We start from the raw sequence: 22,830 nt of genomic DNA on the forward strand, positions 1-22,830 counted from the left end.
AAGGCAAGATCCACATCCAAGCCCCCGTTTCCACCTGTAGTTGGCAAAGATGTTCTGGACACTAATGCAGTTTGTATGGCTAGGAGCAGTGAGGTGTCTAGTTAAACCCCAAGACTGTGGGGGTTGACCACATCTGAGCAGATGGAGCAGTAACGAATTGCACCAGTGCTTCCTCTCAAAAATACTTTCCCTTGCTAATGAGCAGCACCTCCATCTTCTCCCACATAAGTTTTAGAGACCTGGCTTTCATCCAGGTCCCCTGGCAACTACTGTGTCTGATGAAGAACCGTAGAGCTGAATATCATCCGCATGCCATCTCTTCCCGCAGCAGCTTCATGTAGACTTTGTACAGCAGAGGTGACAGGACTGATCCCCTTCTGGCCTGGGTAGCTATGTGATTTTATTAATTCCTGCCAGGTCCTGCAGATGTACTAGCAACGCCTTGCCATGAGCATTGTCAAAGGCCACTGGATGATCCAGCATTATCACCAGAAATGTCTGACCTCTGTCCATGGCCTGTTGATTGTCATGATTCGTGCCATTTCCGTACTAGGTTCATGGGCTCTTTGGGATGAAGGAACTTGGAGATGCCAGATTGCTGTTGGAGTTGCCCTTCCCACCAGTCCCTCAAGGAGTTGTCCCAGAGACACAGGAGGACACCATGCATGATGGTGGATTGTTCTGTGGACTCTACTTTGCATAAGTCAGAAACTTCAACCATAACAACAACAAAAATCTATTTAAAACAAAACCACCAACCCCCTCCCCAAATAAAACCCCCAACCAGACAATGGGCTACTCTACTTCTCTTTGAAATTTCACAAACATTTCAATTTAAAGTGACTTTTTGCTTGCATTCAATTAAAAAAAAAATCCCATATTTTTGCAGGAACTTACTGTGATGGCCTATAGTGCTGCTATCGAAAACTGGGTTGCAGCCCCAGTTTCACAAGGTATTTAGCACATGTCTAACTTTAAGTACACGGGTAGTCATATGGAAACCAATGGGACTGCATGCGTGCTTAACATTTCCACATGCACATTAATACACGTTGCTGAATCGAGCACTGTGAGCTCACAGGTAGGGTTGGCACACACAACCAAGTGCAGTTTTAGGGCTGGTCTACACAAAGCAGTAATATGAATGCTTGGGGGCGGGGGGAGGAGGGTGATTTTTAAAGTGCACTGCATTGTGCATTAGTTGATCCATGTATTACCTGCCGGTGCACACTAAATGTTCCCAAATGCACTTAAATATAGTACAAGCCATTCATCCAGTACAATCACTAACTGTTCACATGATTCCCCCAACAAGAGTCTGGAACTTCTCTTTGCCATTCTGCAGATCTTGGTTAAGTCCTTACAGAATCTATGTCTGTTCTCTGTTCCTGGCACGTTTTCCTTTCTTTGAATTTTCTTCAGAGCGTTCACGCTTTAGCCCCATTTCCATTGGATCATCCATGTCATCTAGGGAGGGGGAGAAAAAGGAAAAGCATAAAACTACTGCACAAAAGCAGCTTTGTGGGTAGAGCACTGGACAGGGACTCAAGAGACCTGAGTTTTATTTTCAGCTCTGCCACTGACTTGCAGGGGGACCTTGGGCAAGTCACTTCCCCACACCTCCGCAAATTTCAAGTGGCTAAAGCAGGACACAGCACCACTCAGGTTTGGCCTGTCTGCCCCTCCGTAGATGGAGACAGAGGGACAGCTGGACCAAACCTGAGTGGCGCTGCAACCCTATGTGCCAGGTCACAATGCCACATAATTTGGGTCCTAAGGCAAACTGTAATTCCCCCCGGCAGCCTTGAATGCGGTAAATGTTCACTTCAGCTGGTACAGGGAGAATTTGGGGGGTCAAAGCAGGAAAGACCTGGGACTGTTGGGAGGTCTGCTTCCCCCTCTCGGTGCCTTAGTTTCCCCATCTGTAAAATGGGGATAATGATACTGATCTCCTTTGCAAAGTGCTTTGAAATTTACTTAAAGTGCTATATAAGAGCTAGGTATTATTATTATTTCTATGGCTCTATCAGATGTGATGTTCAGTGATGATTGCTGGCAGGTAAAATTACAGAGCACACGTACAAACATCTTAAATTGGCAGGCAATATGAACGATCTGGGAGCCAGGAACTCTATAGTTTCACTGCTGGCTCTGACACTGACAAGCCACTTCTATCTGTAATAGGAATAATAGTACTTGGCTACATCACAGGGTTGATGGGGGGATTAACTGATGAATGTATAGTTCTGACTGTGAGGCGCTAACGGCTAATATGCATTCATCTTGGCATGGTAATGTGCAGGAATGGGAATGATTTGTTCCGTCTGAACATACAAATTAATAAGGAGATGCTTAGAACTATCAATCACTGTATATTTGATTTATGGACTATCTACATTGATCACTGGAGGACACTCAGATCTAATGATACAGTTGTAGCTGTATTTCTGGGTGGGAGTCCCCTTGTGCAGCATAAGACCTGGTCCCATCACTTAAATTCTATTTCAAGGGCTTACGTGGGCCTTGAGTGGTGTTTTGGGTGGCACCGTGGATAATAAAACTTTCTGTGAGTTCAGGCTAATCCAAACTAGTTGGGTTTTCATCTATATTCTACAGAGAAGCAGCACAACCAATGAAGCTGTAATTTCAGGTGGTCATTCAAAGCCCTTTCTCTCCCTACTTTGTCAGCAATGGAATCAAAGATACACCTCCTTTCATTGTATTCACTTTGAAATGCACTCTGACACCCTTAGTTGGAATGAATACTATTCACTCCCACTGAGCTTAATGGGACACGTCTTCTGAGTAAGTACTACTTAACATGACCAAAGAATGTGGAATTTGGCCTAGGGGAAATAATATGAAAGAAGCCACCTATTTCACACCACTGTATTTAGCCAATGACTTCTAGAGAGGGTTTTTGTTTGTGTGTATGGGAGGAGAGATAGGGGGGAGAGAGGGCTTTTTGAAAGATCTTGTTTCACAGCCTATAAACCAGTTCTCTGTGAAATTTCTCAAATACATTCAGGTACCGACAGCACCTTTCAGATTTCTATTACTATGGGATACATACAATTACCCAAGAAAAAAGAATATGGAGAAATTTCTGTGTGGAATCATCTTTAGAAAAGATGACCAAGGAGAGATACCTTTGATCAAAAACTTTTATTTCCCTGTTCCAATTGTTCATTCACTAGCTATTTATACTTTATCAGCTGTCTTACAGCTTTACACATCTCCATACTATGTGCAGTCTCGGGTTTATTGTGTAAGATCTCCAATAACATTTGATTCCCTTTGATACACATTTGTTTCTAGAGTCACAATTTTTTATCAGACCTCAAAAGAAATTGAGGAAATGTTATGCTTTAAAGGCCCTGATCCTGCACTTGGATCTGCGCAAGCAGACCCCCGTGCCCATATACAGCTCAACTGAAAGGAGTACCCAGAGAAGTTTCCCAGATACTTTTTGTGGTTCAGATTTCTTTATCCAATATCAGATTTGGAGCATAAGCACCACATTTACTTACATCAAGTGCATTTCTCAAAATATTTTAGGTCAGATCCTCAGCAAATGTCAATCAAGGGAGCTCCATTTCAAAGGAGCTATGCAGATTTACATCAACTTAACATCTTTCACTAAATCTCACTAGTTAAGTGTGGTATATTCTGATCTATGAACGTAAATCCCATAGTTATAGTATTAAGAAAAAAATTATTAGGAAGAAAAAATTGAGGCTTGAGTTGCAGGAAGGAATTAGAATAATTTGATTTAAAATGTTCACCTTCTATTTCTTGAATCTGAATGGTGTGGGGCACAAGGGGTTTCAGAAGATCTCTCAGGCCTGGTCTACACTATGACTTTAATTCGGATTTAGCAGTGTTAAATCGAATTAACCCTGCACCCGTCCACACAACGGAGCCATTTATTTCGAAATAAAGGGCTCTTAAAATCGATTTCTGTACTCCACCCCGACGAGCGGAGTAGCGCCAAAATTGATTTTGTCATTTCGAATTAGGGTTAGTGTGGCCGCAATTCGATGGTATTGGCCTCCGGGAGCTGTCCCAGAGTGCACCATTGTGACCGCTCTGGACAGCAATCTGAACTCGCATGCACTGGCCAGGTAGACAGGAAAAGCCCCAGGAAAATTTGAATTTCATTTCCTGTTTGCCCAGCGTGGAGAGCACAGGTGACCACAGATAGCTCAGCTCATCAGCACAGGTAACCATGCAGGCTGATAATCGAAAAAGAGCACCAGCATGGACCGTACGGGAGGTACTGGATCTGATCGCTATATGGGGAGAGGATTCAGTGCTAGCAGAACTTCGTTCGAAAAGACGAAATGCCAAAACTTTTGAAAAAATCTCCAAGGGCATGATGGAGAGAGGCCACAATAGGGACTCAGATCAGTGCTGCGTGAAAGTCAAGGAGCTCAGACAAGCCTATCAAAAAACAAAGGAGGCAAACGGTCGCTCCGGGTCAGAGCCGCGGACATGCCGCTTCTACGCCGAGCTGCATGCAATTCTAGGGGGGGCCGCCACCACTACCCCACCTGTGACCGTGGATTCCGGGTCGGGGATAGTCTCATCAGCTACACCTGAGGATTCTGCAGATGGGGAAGAGGAGGAGGAGGAGGAGGACGAGCTTGCAGAGAGCACCCAGCACTCCGTTCTCCCCAACAGCCAGGATCTTTTTCTCAGCCTGTCTGAAGTACCCTCCCAACCCTCCCAAGCCAGGATCCAAGACCATGACCCCATGGAAGGGACCTCAGGTTAGTTTACCTTTTAAAATATAAAACTTGTTTTAAAAGCAAGCGTTTTTTAATGATTACTTTGCCCTGAGGACTTGGGATGCATTCGCGGCCAGTACAGCTACTGGAAAAGTCTGTTAACGTGTCTGGGGATGGAGCGGAAATCCTCCAGGGCATCTCCATGAAGCTCTCCTGGAGGTACTCCAAAAGCCTTGCCACAAGGTTTCTGGGCAGTGCAGCCTTATTCCGTCCTCCATGGTAGGACACTTGACCACGCCATGCTTGCAGCAAGTAATCTGGTATCATTGCCTGACAAAGCCTGGCAGTGTATGGTCCCGGTGTTTGCTGGCATTCAAGCAACATCCGTTCTTTATCTTGCTGTGTAATCCTCAGGAGAGTGATATCGCTCATGGTAACCTGGTTGAAATACGGGAACTTAATTAAGGGGACAGAGGTGGCCGTTCCTACTGGGCTGTTTGCCTGTAGCTGAAAAGAAATCCTTCCCTCCAGTTAGCCAAGCACAGGGGGGGGGAATTGGCCCTGAGCTTTTCGCGTTTGGCTAGCAGGGATCTTCCCTGTTACCAGCCACGTGGTCGGGGGAGGGGTACATTGATCATCCCAGAGAATTCATGGCGGGAGGGGGGGACGGGGGAGTTAGTTTGGTTTCTGCAGGGATCTTCCCTGATACCTGCCACGCGGTGGGGGGAGGGATAAAGCGATCATCCCAGAGAATTGGATGGGGGGGGGGTTAGTTTATTTTCTGCTGCTGAAGGTTAACAGGAAAACCGCAGCAGTCAACAGGCTTTGCTTGGTATGTGGGAAAGGAGGGCGCAGAAGCCGAAAGACAATGGCTTACCATGGCTGCCTGCAAGCTGAATTCTGTTGCCCGGACCTGCATCTGTGATCTCTAACACCAAAGCCACAGGCACTCAATATTAAGATGGAAAATGCGACCTTGTACTGAAATCACATGTGCTATGTAATGTGAATAGTGTTTTTCACCATGAAAGAGTATAAGCATTGTTCTGTAAAATATATCATTTTAAAAACTTCTCTCCTTTTTTTCAACCCTCCCTCCAGCAGCTGCAAATTTTTCAAGCCTCCCTCCTCCGTCCCGAAGGCTATCTCAGATAAGGCGGCGTAGAAAGAAGACGCGAGACGACATGTTCACAGAAATAATGGAATCCACCCGCAATGATAGAGCTCATTTGAATGAGTGGAAGGACACTGTATCTAAATTTAGGAAAGATGCCAGTGAACATGAGGTCATGAGGGACGCTCGAGATGAGAGGTGGCAGGCTGCAACGCTGGGGCTGCTGCGTGAGCAAACGGACATGCTCCGGCGTCTGGTGGAGCTTCAGGAACGACAGCAGGATGACAGAGTGCCGCTGCAGCCGCTGTATAACCTCCCTCCCCCCTCACCATGTTCCATATCCTCCTCACCCAGACGTGTAAGAACGCGGGGGGGGGGAGGCTCCGTGCACCCTCCCACTCCACCCCAGTGGACAGCCCAACCAAAAGGCTGTCATTATATTGAATTTGTTCAGTGGCCTTTTACTTCCCTCCTATCCTCCTCCCAAACCTCACCCAGATTACCTTCTTGGTTCTCTCCCTATGTTTATAATCACATAATAAGGAATACATGATTTTTAAACGATAGTGACTTTATTTCCTTTGAAAGAAAGCTGGGGGAACGGGGAGGGTGGGTTCCTTACAGAGAATGAATGAGTCAATAAAGGGGGCGGGTTTTCATGAAGGGAGAAACAAACAGAAATTTCACACTGTAGCCTGGCCAGTCATGAAACTGGTTTTCAAAGCTTATCTGATGCACAGCGCTTCCTGGTGTGCTCTTCTAATCGCCCTGGTGTCTGGCTGCGCGTAATCAGCAGCCAGGCGATTTGCCTCAGCCTCCCACCCTGCCATAAAGGTTTCCCCCTTACTTTCACAGAGATTGTGGAGCACACAGCAAGCAGAAATAACAATGGGGAGATTTCTTTGGCTGAGGTCAGAGCGAGTCAGTAGCGATCGCCAGCGCGCTTTTAAACGGCCAAATGCACATTCTACCACCATTCTGCACTTGCTCAGCCTGTAGTTAAACAGCTCCTGACTCCTGTCCAGGCTGCCTGTGTATGGCTTCATGAGCCATGGCATTAAAGGGTAGGCTGGGTCTCCAAGAATAACTATTGGCATTTCAACATCCCCAACGGTTATTTTCTGGTCCGGGAAGTAAGTCCCTTGCTGCAGCCCTTTAAACAGAGTAGTGTTCCTGAAGACGCGAGCATCATGAACCCTTCCCGGCCAGCCCGCGTTGATGTTGGTGAAACGTCCCTTGTGATCCACAAGTGCTTGCAGCACCATTGAAAAGTACCCCTTGCGGTTTATGTACTGGGTACCCTGGTGCTCCGGTGCCAAGATAGGGATGTGGGTTCCATCTATCGCCCCACCACAGTTAGGGAATCCCATTGCAGCAAAGCCATCCACTATGACCTGCACATCTCCCAGAGTCACTAGCTTTTGTAGCAGCACCTCAGTGATTGCTTTGGCTACTTGCATCACAGCAGCCCCCACAGTAGATTTGCCCACTCCAAATTGATTCCCGACTGACCGGTAGCTGTCTGGCGTTGCAAGCTTCCACAGGGCTATTGCCACTCGCTTCTCAACTGTGAGGGCTGCTCTCATCTTGGTATTCTGGCGCTTCAGGGCAGGGGAAAGCAAGTCACAAAGTTCCAAGAAAGTGCCCTTACGCATGCGAAAGTTTCGCAGCCACTGGGAATCGTCCCACACCTGCAACACTATGCGGTCCCACCAGTCTGTGCTTGTTTCCCGGGCCCAGAATCGGCGTTCCACGGCTATAACCTGCCCCATTAACAGCATGATCTCCAAAGCACCGGGTCCCGCGGTTCGATAGAATTCCATGTCCATATCCTCATCACTCTCGTCGCCGCGCTGCTGTAGCCTGCTCCTCGCCGCCTGGTTTTCCAGGTTCTTGTTCAGCATAAACTGCACGATAAGGCGCGAGGTATTTACAATGTTCATGACTGCTGTCTTGAGCTGAGTGGGCTCCATGCTTGCCGTGGTATGGTGTCTGCACTGTTCACCCAGGAAAAAGGCACGAAACGGTTGTCTGCCGTTGCTTCCTGGAGAGGGGGGAGGATATACCCAGAACCACCCGCGACAATGTTTTTGGCCCCATCAGACATTGGGATCTCAACCCAGAATTCCAATGGGCGGAGGAGACTGCGGGAACTATGGGATAGCTATGGGATAGCTACCCACAGTGCAACGCTCCAGAAATCGACGCTAGCCCCGGTACATGGATGCACACCGCCGAATTAATGTGCTTAGTGTGGTTGCATACATTCGACTTTATACAATCTGTTTTACAAATTCAAATTATATAAAGTCGGATTAATCCCATAGTGTAGACATACCCTCAGACATGCCTACACAATGTCTGCTCTGACTCCTTGATTCATTATATATGGAGTTAATCCATTTTAGCAAAGAAAAGAAAAGATTAATATAGTTAGTGTTGTAAGACAGCAACTCCACTCGACTCTGTCAAAGGCTTTTCTGTAACCATCTCTTTTCATAACTTTCTCAAAAGAGTTTCCTCTAGGCTAAAATCTTCACATGTGGTTAGCTCAAAGGTGATTTACCACACTTGATCAGATCAATGCTATATATAGTCCTGTATCCCACCTGCTGTCACACTGGACCAATTCAATGGAACATCTAATCTAGTACAATGTCTGACAGGTTTTTGGGGGATGCCCAGTATTTGTGGGGCACAGAGCTCAGCTCTGAGGGGGCACACCAGAAGGCAAATGGCAGATCTTCTGTCCTCCTCACTTGTTGAGGTTGCATAAATGGTTGCCGAGCCCCCTGTAGCCATTAGCTTAGAATAACCTACTCAGAGGCATTGATATCACAAGGAGCTGATCAGCTGAGTAAGAGGAGGCCATTTTTGCAGTCAATTTTCAGACCAGAGCCACAATTTAAGATACCTAAGATAAAATTGTCCCATCTTGCTGAATGGTAAATTACGAAGTCTGAATTTGTCTATTTGCAGCCAAGAGGTAAAAGAATTTCTCTTAGCTCAGAGATATTCCAGCTGAGCCATCAGAAAGCCAAATTTCTACTTTGGTAAAATCTCACTTTGTATTAAGGGCAGAGTAGGCCTATGGCACAAATTATATGCCAAACATAAATATAAACAAGGAAGTTTATGGATTTCCACAGCAATAGGAAATTAATTCCCTAGTAAACCTGGCATGGGAGGGCAAAGTTTTATCTAACGGCAGGAGTTCATACCTAGAATAAATATGATATTTTTAATGATCTGAAACAAAAATGCTGAACAGAGTTTTATAACTGTACAGTCAATGAAAAAGCTTCATGTTCAGCATCTTTCACTAAAGGCTCCTTAGGCCTGGTCTACACTAGGCTTTTATGTCGACTTTAGCGCCGTTATATCGAATTAACCCTGCACCCGTCTACACCAGGAAGCCATTTAGTTCGACATAAAGCTCTCTTTAAATCGATTTCTGTAATCCTCCCCAACGAGAGGATTAGCGCTAAATTCGACATGGCCATATCGAATTAGGCTAGGTGTGGATGGAAATCGACGGTAATAGCTCCGGGAGCTATCCCACAGTGCACCACTCTGTTGACGCTCTGGACTGCAGTCAGAGCTCGGATGCTCTGACCAGCCACACCCCCGGGAAAATTTGAATTCATTTTCATTTTCCTGTCTGGGCAGTTTGAATCTCAGTTCCTCTTTGGACATCGAGGGGAGCTCAGCAGCAGTGGCAACTATGCAGAGCTCTCCAGCAGAGATGGCCGTGCAATCTAATAGAAAGAGGGCCCCAGCATGGACTGATCGGGAAGTCTTGGATCTCATCGCAGTGTGGGGCGATGAGTCCGTGCTTTCAGAGCTGCGCTCCAAAAGAAGGAATGCTAAGATCTACGAGAAGATCTCCAAAGCCATGGCAGAGAGAGGCTACAGCCGGGATGCAACGCAGTGCCGCGTGAAAATCAAGGAGCTGAGACAAGGCTACCAAAAAACCAAAGAGGCTAACGGACGCTCCGGATCCCAGCCCCACACATCCCGTTTCTACGAGGCACTGCATTCCATCCTGGGAGCGGCCGCCACCACTACCCCACCCCTGACCGTGGACTCCGAGGATGGGATCATGTCCGCAGCCGGTTCCTCGTCGGACATGACAGCGGACGGGGAAGATGAAGAAGGAGATGAGGAGGACGAGGCAGTCGACAGCGCTGGCACCGCTGATTTCCCCGACAGCCAGGAGCTCTTCATCACCCTTACCGAGATCCCGTACCAACCGTCCCCATCCCTTACCCCGGACACAGAATCAGGGGAAGGATCAAGCAGTAAGTGCTGTAAACATGTAAACATTTATTTAAAACAGAACGGTAATATTTATACTATTAACAATGTACATTTATAAAAGTTCTGTAAACTAGTAAAAAAAAAATCAGGTACAAAACAGGAATATTTACAAAGGTAACAAATGGGTTTTCATGATTTCTCTGTCTTAGGCTCTTCTCAATTTAGTCCCAAGTGTTTTAAAAAATTTTCACAATGTCCGTTACTCCATGATTCCCAGGCCCAAGACGCTCCACTCCATAGTCCCAGTGCACCTACGCGAAAATCCGGTCAATGTGGCCGGGGATCGACGAGAAATCCTCGTAGGAGAACTCCTCGTAGGTCTCGTGGAGGTAGAGCTCAAGCCTGTTGATCAGGTTCCGGGGTAGGGCGATCTTAGTGGGCCCTCCGTGGTAGCAGACATGCCCCCTCCACGCCACAATCAAGTACTCCGGGATCATGGCCCGACATAGCATGGCGGCATACGGCCCCGGTTTCTGCATGCTTTCCCGCAGCATGCGTTCTCTCTGGGTGTCCGGGATCCTCAGAAGGGTGATGTCGCTCATGACGCCCTGCTTTGAATTAGGGAGGGGAATGTTAGTATTGGGACTGCTTTACAGCCACGCGGTGGAGGGAGAGGGGCAGCATACAGGGATCTTTCCCTGGGACAGCCGCGAGGGGGTGGGACAGGGGCAGAGTTGATGCTGTCCTGATTGCTGGCAGCAGAGACTGGCATTGCTTTCAATGTGAAAGGAGGCCAGTGCTACTGCTGGAGTTTTAAGCAGCCACAAGTCTGCGGCTTACCATTATTGCCCGCTCCAGAAGTTCAGGTCTCCAGCCACGCTTCTCAGATCACTCCAAGACCTCCGCAAGTCCACAGGCACTGAAGGCGACGGCCGAAAATTCGACCTTGTCCTGAGTGCGCATGTGAGAGGTGCAGTGCATGGTCTTGTTCACAGAGAAAGACTAGGTTCTTTGTATACAATTTCATTTATCTGTCTCAGGAATTCACTCCCTTTTCACAATTCACACAGACACATCTGCGACTGTCTCCCAACCCAGCCTGTCAGCACACTCCCAGAGGCTAGCGCAGATTAGGCGGAGGAAGAAGAAGACGCGTGAAGACATGTTCTCAGAACTAATGGGATGCTCCCGAGCCCAGGCAGCCCAGCAGACACAGTGGAGGGAGAACTTGTCACAAATGCACCGAGCAGTCATGGAACGGGAGGAGAGGTGGCGTCAGGAGGACCAACAGGCTACTGAAAAGCTGCTTGGACTAATGAGGGAGCAAACGGACACGCTCCGGCGCCTTGTGGATGTTCTGCAAGACCGGAGGCAGGAGGACAGAGCCCCGCTGCAGTCTATCTGTAACCGCCCTCACCCGCCACCAAGTCCCACACCACCCTCACCCAAACTCCAAAGAAGGAGGGGCGGCAAGGGCCGTTAAAACTTTCAGTCAACCCCTGCAGACTGCTCTAGCACTAGAAGGCTGACATTCCCCAAAATTTCATAAGTCCTTTCCTACCCACCTCACACAAGCCCCCGTCCAAGTTTCACCCCCCACGTTTCATGTCTGGTTCGCAATAAAATGTTTGTTTCTCTCCATTACTGTTTCAGTCAGGTTCTTTTGAGGGAGAGTCTGTCTGGAGGGGGGGAAGGGGCTTGGTAATTGGGCAGGACAGTGACCTTTAGCAGGGTACAGAGGCGGTGTCAGGTCCAGCATCAGGACACATACACAGTGCAGTCACTGGTTACCCTGGTCAGTCTGGGAGGTGTTTTTCATGTTCTCCATTGAAATAACCAGTCCACCAGTGCGGAGCCTGGCATTCCGGGAGTTTAGAAGCATCATTTGCATCAGAACACTGAACCCGCCCCCCGCCACAGTCTGCGTCCCCGGTTTAAAATATTCCCGCGAAAACAGCAACACAGACAACGGTGTTCATTAACAAAATCGAAATGATTTTATTTTTTGGGAAGGGGAAGGGGGTGAAGGGGGTATGTAACTGGAGAGGATAGTCAAAATGAACTGGGTAAAGAAACGGGGGCAGGTTCAGCTTTTCTGTCCACAAACTGAAAAGTCACTGGTTGCCCTGCTCACTCAGGAACCTAGCTTTCAAAGCCTCCCGGATGCACAGGGCGTGCCGCTGGGATCTTCTAATGGCCCGGCTGTCTGGCTGGACGTAATCAGCAGCCAGGCTATTTGCCTCAACCTCCCACCCCGCCATAAAGGTCTCCCCCTTGCTCTCACACAGATTGTGGAGCACACAGCAAGCTGCAATAACGATGGGGATATTGGTTTCACTGAGATCACAGCGAGTCAGTAAGCTTCTCCATCTCCCTTTGAGACGGCCAAAAGCACACTCCACTACCATTCTGCACTTGCTCAGCCGGTAGTTGAACAGTTCTTTTTCTGTGTCCAGGGCGCCAGTATAGGGCTTCATGAGCCAGGGCATTAGCGGGTAGGCTGGGTCCCCGAGGATGACTGTAGGCATCTCCACATCCCCAAGAGTTATTTTGTGGTCTGGGAAGTAAATACCTTCCTGCAGCCGTCTAAACAGACCAGAGTTCCTGAACACGCGAGCGTCATGAACCTTGCCCGGCCATCCGACGTAGATGTTTGTAAACCGTCCCCGATGGTCCACCAGTGCTTGCAGCACCATTGAAAAGTAGCCCTTTCTATTGATGTACTGGCTGGCCTGGTGGTCCGGTCCCAGGATAGGGATGTGAGTCCCATCGATAGCCCCACCGCAGTTTGGGAATCCCATCGCGGCAAAGCCATCTATGATGACCTGCGCGTTTCCCAGGGTCACTACCTTTGGGAGCAGTACCTTCACGATTGCCTTGGCTACTTGCATGACAACAACCCCCACGGTAGATTTGCCCACACCAAAGTGGTTCGCGACTGACCGGTAGCTGTCCGGCGTTGCAAGCTTCCAGAGGGCTATGGCCACTCGCTTCTGGACAGTGAGGGCTGCTCGCATGCGGGTGTCCTTGCGCTTCAGGGCAGGGGACAGCAACTCACAAAGTTCGAGGAAAGTCCCCTTCCGCATGCGAAAGTTTCGCAGCCACTGGGATTCATCCCAGACCTGAAGCACTATACGGTCCCACCAGTCCGTGCTTGTTTCCCGGGCCCAGAATCGCCGTTCAACAAAATCCACATGCCCCATTGCCACCGTGATGTCCTGGGCGCTGGGGCTCGTGGTTTCTGACAGCTCTGTGCCACTCTCCGACTTCAGGCTCTCACGGCGGTGCCGTAGCCTCCTCGCCCGATTTCTCTGCATCTGCCTCAGGGAAAGGTGTATGATAAGCTGCGAGGTGTTGAGAACGGCCACAAGTGCAGCGATGGTCGCAGCGTGATCCATGATCGCAGTGCTGTGGCGTCCGCGCTGTCACTGACCAGAAAAGTGCGCGAACTGATTTCCCGCCGGCGCTTTCATGGAGGGAGGGAGGGCGTTAGTGACAGACGGATGACGACAAATTTTTTTTACCCAGAAGGCATTGGCGGCTCGACCCAGAATTCCGATGGGCAGCGGGGACTGCGGGAACTGTGGGATAGCTGCCCACAGTGCACCGCTTCCAATATCGACGCTCGCCCCGTTAGTGTGGACTCACAAAGTCGAATTACTGTCCTTAGTGTGTCCTTAGTGTGGACACACACGTTCGACTTTGCAATATCGATTCCACATATTCGATTTAAGTAAAATCGAATTACCCTCGTAGTGTAGACATACCCTTAGTTTCACTGCAGCCCCTTGAAACACGTCTTTAAAAGCAGATGTACTCAGCAATTCTATTAGGTTTAACACTAACAACTAACAATAAGACCTTGACATCAATATGACACACACTCAGGAACAGGCATGGGTTCTAGAAGGAGTCCAGTAAGTTATGATTTCAAACAAACTCAGGCTGATATTTGAGAGAAGCATTTCATTCTGACATCATATAGCATTTTTCACAAGATTACAATAAATTTATGCAAGAAATGTAAAATTTGAGCCCTGTATCTTTTTCATTCTATATCATCCAAAATCCATGACCTTTGGGAAGGAATCTGCTCAGTCATACTCCAGATGTTTCAGTCCACAATCCCTTATGAACTTGAGGTCTCTTTAGGGTGTAATAAGCCAAGGAGTCTAACTAAATCACATATTAAAAGTACATCATGCTCCTTTGTTTTTCCCAAAGCAAAATGGATACTTAATATACCACGTCTGGAAATCTGGATGGTTCTGAATAACCCTAGTGAACACTCAGTTTATGCCAACTAACCATTTCGTTTTTACATTCCTCAGCAAATGTAACTCTTTCAGTGCCAGTGCACGTACAGCACTTTCTTCTGTTTCCATTCACTCCCACAAAGTTGTAATCCTTTCAATCACAGCATAAATGAACCCATTCTCCCTTTCCCCCACCCCATTTCTTTGGGCATAATTTTTTGTGCATTTGTATGAGTGTGTATGTGTGCAACGTATAGAGAAGAAATGAGAACTCCGCATTCCTCATTGTTACCAGACATTTTATACAGAGGTGATTATTTGGTCCACTGGTGACCAGATTTGTAGATCAGTATTTACAGCATGTAATTGGTGGTATGTAATCTATATTGGCTGTACAGATGAAGTATACTGGCTGGTGAGATTGTAGTTCGGTGTAATACTGGATTCAAACTGGATTCTCTAGAGACCAGCAGACAAAGAAAGGACTTTTGGGTAAATAGCCTGAGTTTAAACTGACTCAAGGCCTGTTTTCTGAACCAGCAAATGGACAGGACCATCTTTTCCAAAGGAGGCCCCAGTTCTTCTGGGGAAGGGTTGGAAGGACTTGACCTACTCATGAAGGTTCTTGTTCTGAGCCAAGATGGTTATTAACTTTGACCGCAGAAAACCCCTTGGTGGAGTCTGAAGGACTGATCATCTGCCAGAGCCCTGGTTGGAGTGGTCTCTGGTAAGCTTGTTAGCATGGATGTGGGTTCTTTTACTGTTTTTAACGTGATTTCTCTATAACGCTTTAGCAGAAAGAGCTGTGCTTTAAGTTAACTGTGGATAATTACACTGTTTATAGCCTCTGAGGAGAGAAGTAAAGCAGGCCTGCTTAGGCAGTCTGACTTTGTTGGGGAATTCGCACTGAAGGCTGAGAGCTGTGCAGCCTGGAAATACCCGCGTCAGAAGGGAGAGTGGCACATGTCTCCGCCCAAGAGAGGTATTGGCTGGGGATCCAGGAGCCTAAGAGTGGGTGACCTGGCTGGACCACAGACTGGGAATACAGGTGCATTTGCCCTGAACTGTGACAATCTATAATTCGTTGTGTCCTTCTGAGGAAGTGTGGAGGAGCATTAAGTGCACCTTGCTGAATCGAGCACTGTAAGCACAAAGATAGGTTTAGAGTACACGGCCAGGTGCAGATTTAGAAACCCATTTGCAAATCTCTCTTAAATGTCTTACATATCGAGAGATGAAGTAAAATCTGTAGTATTACTATATGCATATTACAATGTTCACGTTATTAAAAACAACTGGTACACATCTGGCATTTCAAAGAAAGAGTATCTGATTATAATAATAATTATTAAAACTCTTTCTAAAGATTAGTTAACACCAGCTGGAATTGAACAATACCACTGTGGCTAAGAGAGCCCTGCAAATCAGTGGAGCCCTGCAAATCTGTTTTATATCTGCAGATATCTGCATCTGCGGATGTGGTTGTATTGTTTACCATCTTTGCGGCTCGTGCATCGGATGCAGATCCAAATTTTTGTATCCGCGCAGGGCTCTAACAGTGAGATATCAGGGCCACCCAGAGGATTCAGGGGGCCTGGGGCAAAGCAATTTCGGGGGCCCCTTCCATAAAAAAAGTTGCAATACTATAGAATACTATATTCTCGTGGGGGCCCCTATGGGGCCCGGGGCCTGGGGCAAATTGCCCCACTTGTCCGTCCCCCCCCCGGGCAGCCCTGATGGATATATATAAAATGTGGAGTGCGGATCATGGTCTGATACAAGTTAATGATCGCAGATGCAGATCTGCATTTTTGTATCTGCGCGGGGCTCTAATGATCAGTTATCAGCACAATTCCAATCACAGTGAAAGAGCACACTAATTCACAACCATGGCTAGTGCTTGTATTGCAATCACACTGAATGTGCAGTCTCTTAGCTTATCTTACCTCTTGTGAGCTGTGCTGTTCCATACTGTTCTTCTCTGACCTGTTTCATGAGCTGCAGATTACGGTCACTGGCTTCCTTGTGGTTTATCATAGGGAGTGGATAATCTTGACCTGACAGAAAATATGGGCAGCCATTTCTACAAATGTGATTTATTTAAACACTATCTTTTCAAAAGGATTCGCACCAGAAATTAAAGTATTCATGCCTTTTTATTTTTTTACTCTTCAACTGAATACAAAATGGTAAGCCTGGAAAGCTGGGAATTAAATTCACCCCTGTACCAAGGGTGTATGCACCACTTCAGTCTGCGTTTTCTGCTAGTCTCTGCATGAGGGCGAGATAATAAGACAACCAGAAATAAGAAAATCTTAGTGTGACCCAAGAGCTTCTTGATGCCAAGTGGCAAGGGGATTACAGAAATATCCTGATTCTCGGTATGTACATTCTGGTTCACCAATAAATGTTGTGTGAGATCTTAAATGAAAGCCGGGGTAAGGATAAGGATATTATATAAGGAGTTATATATATATATATCCTGAAAATATGTTTTAACGTCTGTATCAAGGCAGAGTTGACAAACAGATTTTCTGTCAGACAAGGGATGTTTCTCTGTTGAAATGTACTTTAGGTATTGTCTCACTTACAATGGGTCTCCCATCACCTGTCTAAGCTGAACACAGATGAAGGATTGTAAGAATTTCAGAAAGGAACTAACAGGCAGAGAAACACAGTAGAGGAATATCTTGAGATGCATATCAAGGATTCACTGGACTTTATCTGGGAAACAAAAAAGACAGCTCATTATCCTACACCAAGGAAGTAAATGGGCAGTATGTTTACATTAATGAAAATGGGATCACAACTAACCTCCATTGAAATGCTGCCCCCGTGACTTTAACTTTTCAGGGGGGAGGTAAACATTTTTAGACAGGAGGTTAGCCTGGTAAGTTTAGTCTCTAGAAAGTACATGATGATTTTGTTTTATACATAATTTTTTGTTTCCATTATCCTTACTCACTATCTCTTGAATCTTGAGTCTTTGGTAATACACGTATCCTTGTTTGCACTATCAGTGTATCTCAGTGCTGTGATATTGAGCCAGGTGCTGATCCAGTGTTGAATCACACAAGCTGGCGTGTACACTGTTCCCTTGGGGACAGCAGACCTGGTGATTTGGTGAGTGCTCAGGGGATAAGGGGCAGGACGCTACAGGGGAATGTGTCAAATGGGCCTGGAGACTGGGGGCACCTGTTGTTAACCTGCAAGGCAAAGTCAGGGCTGGCATTGCCCAGAAGAGGGTGGTTAGCTGGTGAACAGGCTGGTGATGTCAGGGAGCTGACACCCAGTTAAGTTCCAGCAAGTCTCCTTTATGCTGGAGGCAGAGGTGTAACAAGGTGACTCATAGTCTTGTGTACCACAAGAACCGTCACACTTAGATCTTAGTTCCTCCTGTGTCTCTGACACATCAGGAAGTCCAGTTCCTCCACTAACTATGGTTGCTTGCGAGTTGTGGTACTTCCTCCCAGGTGATGCCTGCACATTCAATATCCTCCGTCACTGTTCTTTCTTGGCTTTCCTTGCTTTTTCCTCCCATGGATACCTAATTCAATGCTTGCTTAGTGTACCTCCCATCTTCCATATGGTATACATGTCCCAACCACCTGAACCTTTTTTCTTTGATGGTATTTTCTAATATGTCCTGTCCTGTTGGCACATTTGCTCTTACATTTGTTATTTTGTCTTTCTATGAAATGTGTAATATCATGCTCAGCCATCTGTGATGGGCAGCCTTCAATCTCCTTTTGTTAGCCACTGTCATTGTCCAATTCTCTGCTCCATACAGCAGCATGCTTAGTACAACTGCATGGTATAATATAATCTTTACTTTGGCATAGAAACCTCTGTTTCACCAGACGTTCATTCTTCCAGAAGTGGTGTTTGCTTTTCCTAGGCTCATATAAATATCTGTATCACAGCCACCTTCAAATGTCATCACACTCCCCAAATAGCAGAACTCTTCTACCTGTTCAATTTATTTTCCATCCACCTACAGCCTTGCATCTGTTGTCCAGCTTCCTTTCTTCATAATCTTGGTTTTCTTTGCATCTACTTTCAATCCACCTTTTGCTGCTTCCTGTTCTAACTCTGATGTAAGGGCAAGCATTCCGGTCCACGTCATGCTTAGTAAAGCAATGTCGTCGGCAAAGTCAAGGTTGTGTAACTCATCTCCGCTAACCATCTTACACCATCCATAATGCCTTTTGTTGCCTGTTTCATCACCCAGTCTATTGCTAATGGATTAGGGATAACACACTTTTGTTTAACTCCTGTCACAATACTGAACCACTCACCCAGGGCTGTATCCAATCTTACCAAACATCTACTTCATATAAACTCCTTATTATGTTGATCAGCGTTGTCTGGTATCCCATAGCTTCTAGCAATATTCCACAGGGTCCATCTGTGGTCACTATTGAATGCTCTCTTAAAGTCAGTAGAGTTGATTAAGATGGGCTTTTGCCAAGCAGTAGCTTTTTTTGATTATCTGTCAAAGACTGAGTATCACTTCACAGAATGATCTCCCTGGATGGAAATGAGCCAAGAAGTTATTGAGTTAATTAGAATAGTTATTTTAAAATATATTTTGAATTTTTAGCCTGGCAAAACCTGCTTAACGAAAAGAGGGTTGGTATTTGGGCACCTTTTGGGCAGAGACCATCTTTTTCTTCTGTTTTTGTACAGCACCTAGCACACCGGCACAGTTGCGGCCGCTACTTGAATATTGTGTCCAGTTCTGGTGCCCACGCTGCAAGAAGGATGTTGATAAATTGGAGAGGAGTCATTGAAGAGCCATGAGAGAGACTAAAGGATTAGAAAACATGCATTTTAGTGATTGAGCTTCTGGAGTCTACGTATTTAGCTTAACAAAGAGAAGAGTATGGGGTGACTTGATTTTAGTCTATAGCTACTTACACAGGGAACAAATATTTAATAATGGGCTCCTCAGTCTAGCGGAGAAAGGTACAACACAATCCGATGGCTGGAAGTTGAAGCTAGACAAATTCAGACTGGAAATAAGGTGTACGTTTTAACAGGGAGAGTAATTAACCATTGGAACAATTTACCAAGGGTTGTGGTGGATTCTACGTCACTGACAATTTTAAAATTAAGATGGGATGTTTCTTTGAAAGATCGGCTCTAGGGATTATTTGGGGGGCAGGTCTCTGACCTGTGCTATGTAGGGGGTCAGACTAGATGATCCCAATGGTCCCTTCTGGCCTTGGAATCTATGAATTGGGGTCTGATCAATAATTGGGTCTCTAGGTGCTACCTCAGTGCAATTATTACTAATTCCCTTACACCTTTGAAATCCCAGCCAAGATATCGTGCTGCTATTAGATACATATATAGAGAGTGCCAAATTACCGCTGCTCCAGTGCATGTCTGCTCGGGGTGAGAGAGAAGTTGCAGATAAACCCTTCCCTCTTGCAGCAAGTCCATGTCCGAGGTACTGGTATTTTAGGCTGCAGACACCTGGGCCACTAGTGCCGCTGGTTATGCTAGTGGCCCTGGAAGAACTATGTCTGGGCAGGACGTTACTTGGATTAAGATAGCAGCCGTGATCTCTCCATAGGTCTCATGCTGTATTGAATGGCCCCTCTGCTGGAGGAGCAACCAAGAAAGGCCCTTGAGGCAGAAATGAGATTTGGAAGCTTGATCCTCTGAGTTTCTTTGTTCTCAGCATCATTGTTTTAGCATTCTTTGGCCCAGTGGCTTGCTTAGGAAAGTTCAGAGTGTTGTGTCTGGCATTATAGCTGCGTCTATTGATAGGAGAGGGGACCCTTAAAATCTGAGAGAGAGAGTGGACATGTAACAGCTGTTCCTTGTTGAAATTTGACATAGCTGAACTGTTCAGTGATAGAAATCAGTTATGCTTTTGTCTGTGGCTTCCTTACTCAAGCATTCAGAGAGGATGCTGCTGGCATAACCACAGCAGGCTTGCTTGTCACGTATCTATCTTAGGTACTTATATGGCCCCTGTTTCTATAGTATCTCAGTGCTTCACACTCTGCAACATATGAATCTGCACAACACCCCTGTGAAGTAGGGAATTCTGTTTTCCCCATTGTTCAGATACAGAATACACAGAAAAGCTAAATGAGTTCCCTAAGGTCACAGAGGAAACCTGTAGAGGAGCAGGGACTTAAACCCACGTCTCCCAGTCATAGGCACCTGCCCTAATCACTGGGCTACCCTTCCTCTCCCCGGTTCATGCCTCAAATACAGACACACAGCAAAATCCTGGCTCCATTGAAGTCAATAGGAGTTTTGCCATTGATTTTCCGGTTTTCAGCCACAATCTCAGCATGTTTTCACTGTGCAAAAACCATTACGAATCCCCACAACCCTCCAGCCCTATCCCTCTTTATCCCAGTGTGAAGACACCACAGCGTGATGTATAGCAACATATTCAGAGGTAGGATGGCTGAGTGGTTAGGGTGTTAGCCTGGGACTTGGGAGCAGTAGATTCAGTGCCCAGCTCCACCACAGACCTCCTGTGTGAGCCTGGGCCCTTTGTCTCTCTGGGCCTCAACGCCCCATCTGTAGTACAGGGATGACAGCACATCTCTACCTTGCAGCAGCAGAGGAGGATATATTGATCATTGCTTGGCATTCAGAGACTATCGCAATGGGGGCCATGTGAGTACATCTGACAGACAACAGCCTGAGGGATTGCATTAGGTTTGGCACACGGGACAATATTAAGGCACAGCAGACCCTGAAGTCATATTGCAGTGTCAGGGCCGGCTCTAACTTTTTTGCCGCCGAAGGCAAAAAAGAAGAGCGCCGCCCCGCCGTAACACCCCCCCTCCCCCAGCGCTGCGCCGGGCCGCCCAACCCCCCCCCCCCAGCGCCGGGCCGCGCCGGCCCACCCCCCCCGCGCCGGGAAGGCCCCCCCCCCACCGCCCAGCCGAAACAAAAAAAAAAAACCCCTCAAGTGCCGCCTTGCCAAACAAACAAACAAAAAAAACCACTGCGAGCGCCCCCCGCCACCCCAACATTGGCCGCCCCTTCTAAGGTGTCACCCCAAGCACGTGCTTGGTCGGCTGGTGCCTGGAGCCGGCCCTGTGCAGTGTGTAATAATGAGTCATCTTTATCTGAGAGCTGAAACAACCGAAAATGTTAGGCTAATCCATTTCAGAATGTCAGGGCCAATTCCTTGTTTCAAATGTTACGTTTTTGTCTCAAGCAAATACTTATTTCACACAACCGTATCAGTAGCAAAATCCTTAACATGGCCTCAGAATTACCTATAATACATCCTGCTTGCTTCTGTGCCTCTTCTGGTGCTGTCCAAGGTTCGTAGATGTACTTGGAAGGAAAATTCGTTAGCACTGGGAGGTATTTTCTACAAAAAAAATTACATACATATATATATGTATATATTTAAATTCTCTAGGCAAATACTTGAGTATTTCAATGCACAAGAGTGCTAAGCAACCATGTTTATATTTCAGCATGTCAGTCTCAGCTGTAAGAGTTTGGGACAGATCTAAATGAATCAGACAGCAGGAGGCGGCAAGGGAAAAAGGAGAATGTATGCTTAGACACAAATACCTAGTTAGCGCCGGATCCTGTTCTTATTGAAGTCTATTGTAAAATTGCCAATTACTTAAACATAGATTCATAGATTCTAGGACTGGAAGGGACCTCGAGAGGTCATCGAGTCCAGTCCCCTGCCCGCATGGCAGGACCAAATACTAACATAAGCCTGATCAATATCTTTATCAGCAATGATGAGACACTAATGACCTACAGTGCTTTTCATCAGTAACTCTCAAAATGTTTCACAAAGATGGTCAGAAGCATGATCCCCATTTTATAGATGGGGAAACTGAGGCACAGAACGGGGAAAGTGACTTGCCCAAGGTCACCCACTGGGCCGGTGGCACAGGCAGGATTAGAATCCAGCTTTCCTGAATCCCAGTGCAGGCTTCTGCTAAAACGCACAAGGACAGGACCAGAAAGCGTGGTAGAGACTGATAAACTATTGCATTAGAGAAGAAGGATGGCCCAGTGGTGAGCGCGCCGGCCTGGGACTTGGAAGACACATGCTCAATATTCTGTTCTGCCACAGGCTTCCCGTGTGACCTTGCGCAAGTCCCTTAGTCACTCTGTGCCCCATCTGTAAAACAGGGATAATTGCTCTGCCCTACCCCACTGGACTACAGGATACTGACAGTGAAGACTGCTAGGTACTCAGGTACTACAGTAGCAGGTGCCAAATAAGTACCTAGAATAATAATAATAATAATTAAAAAAAGGATTGTTACATTGTGTCTTCTTACATTGTGTCTTCTTACCGGATATATTGCCCTTCTGGATCTGTGCGTTTGCCAAAGCGGACCGGACAGAAAATGCGTGTGTACTGATGGAAGAAAGCGCTGGCTGACAGCCACATCCAGTTTCCTGCATTGATACTGTAGTCTGCATCTAACAGCATCTCTTCAAACACCTGTAT

General features: G+C 46.7%; 1 protein-coding gene across 1 annotated transcript in view; it reads right to left on the bottom strand.

The window, feature by feature from the left end:
- Positions 1 to 1,369: 1,369 nt before the first annotated feature.
- Positions 1,370 to 22,830, bottom strand: part of LOC112119203 (cryptochrome-1-like) — a 36,406-nt gene continuing 14,945 nt past the window's right edge. The window contains exons 7-10 of the mRNA XM_024217787.1: positions 22,673 to 22,824; positions 21,620 to 21,717; positions 16,307 to 16,417; positions 1,370 to 1,467 (exon numbers count right to left, since the gene is read on the bottom strand). Coding sequence (XP_024073555.1) covers positions 1,370 to 1,467; positions 16,307 to 16,417; positions 21,620 to 21,717; positions 22,673 to 22,824 — 459 coding nt within the window. The remainder of the gene's footprint in view (positions 1,468 to 16,306; positions 16,418 to 21,619; positions 21,718 to 22,672; positions 22,825 to 22,830) is intronic.

The sequence above is a fragment of the Terrapene carolina genome, unplaced genomic scaffold, assembly GCF_002925995.2.
Source record: "Terrapene carolina triunguis isolate 2854851 unplaced genomic scaffold, T_m_triunguis-2.0 Scaffold191, whole genome shotgun sequence".
Taxonomy (NCBI): domain Eukaryota; kingdom Metazoa; phylum Chordata; order Testudines; family Emydidae; genus Terrapene; species Terrapene triunguis.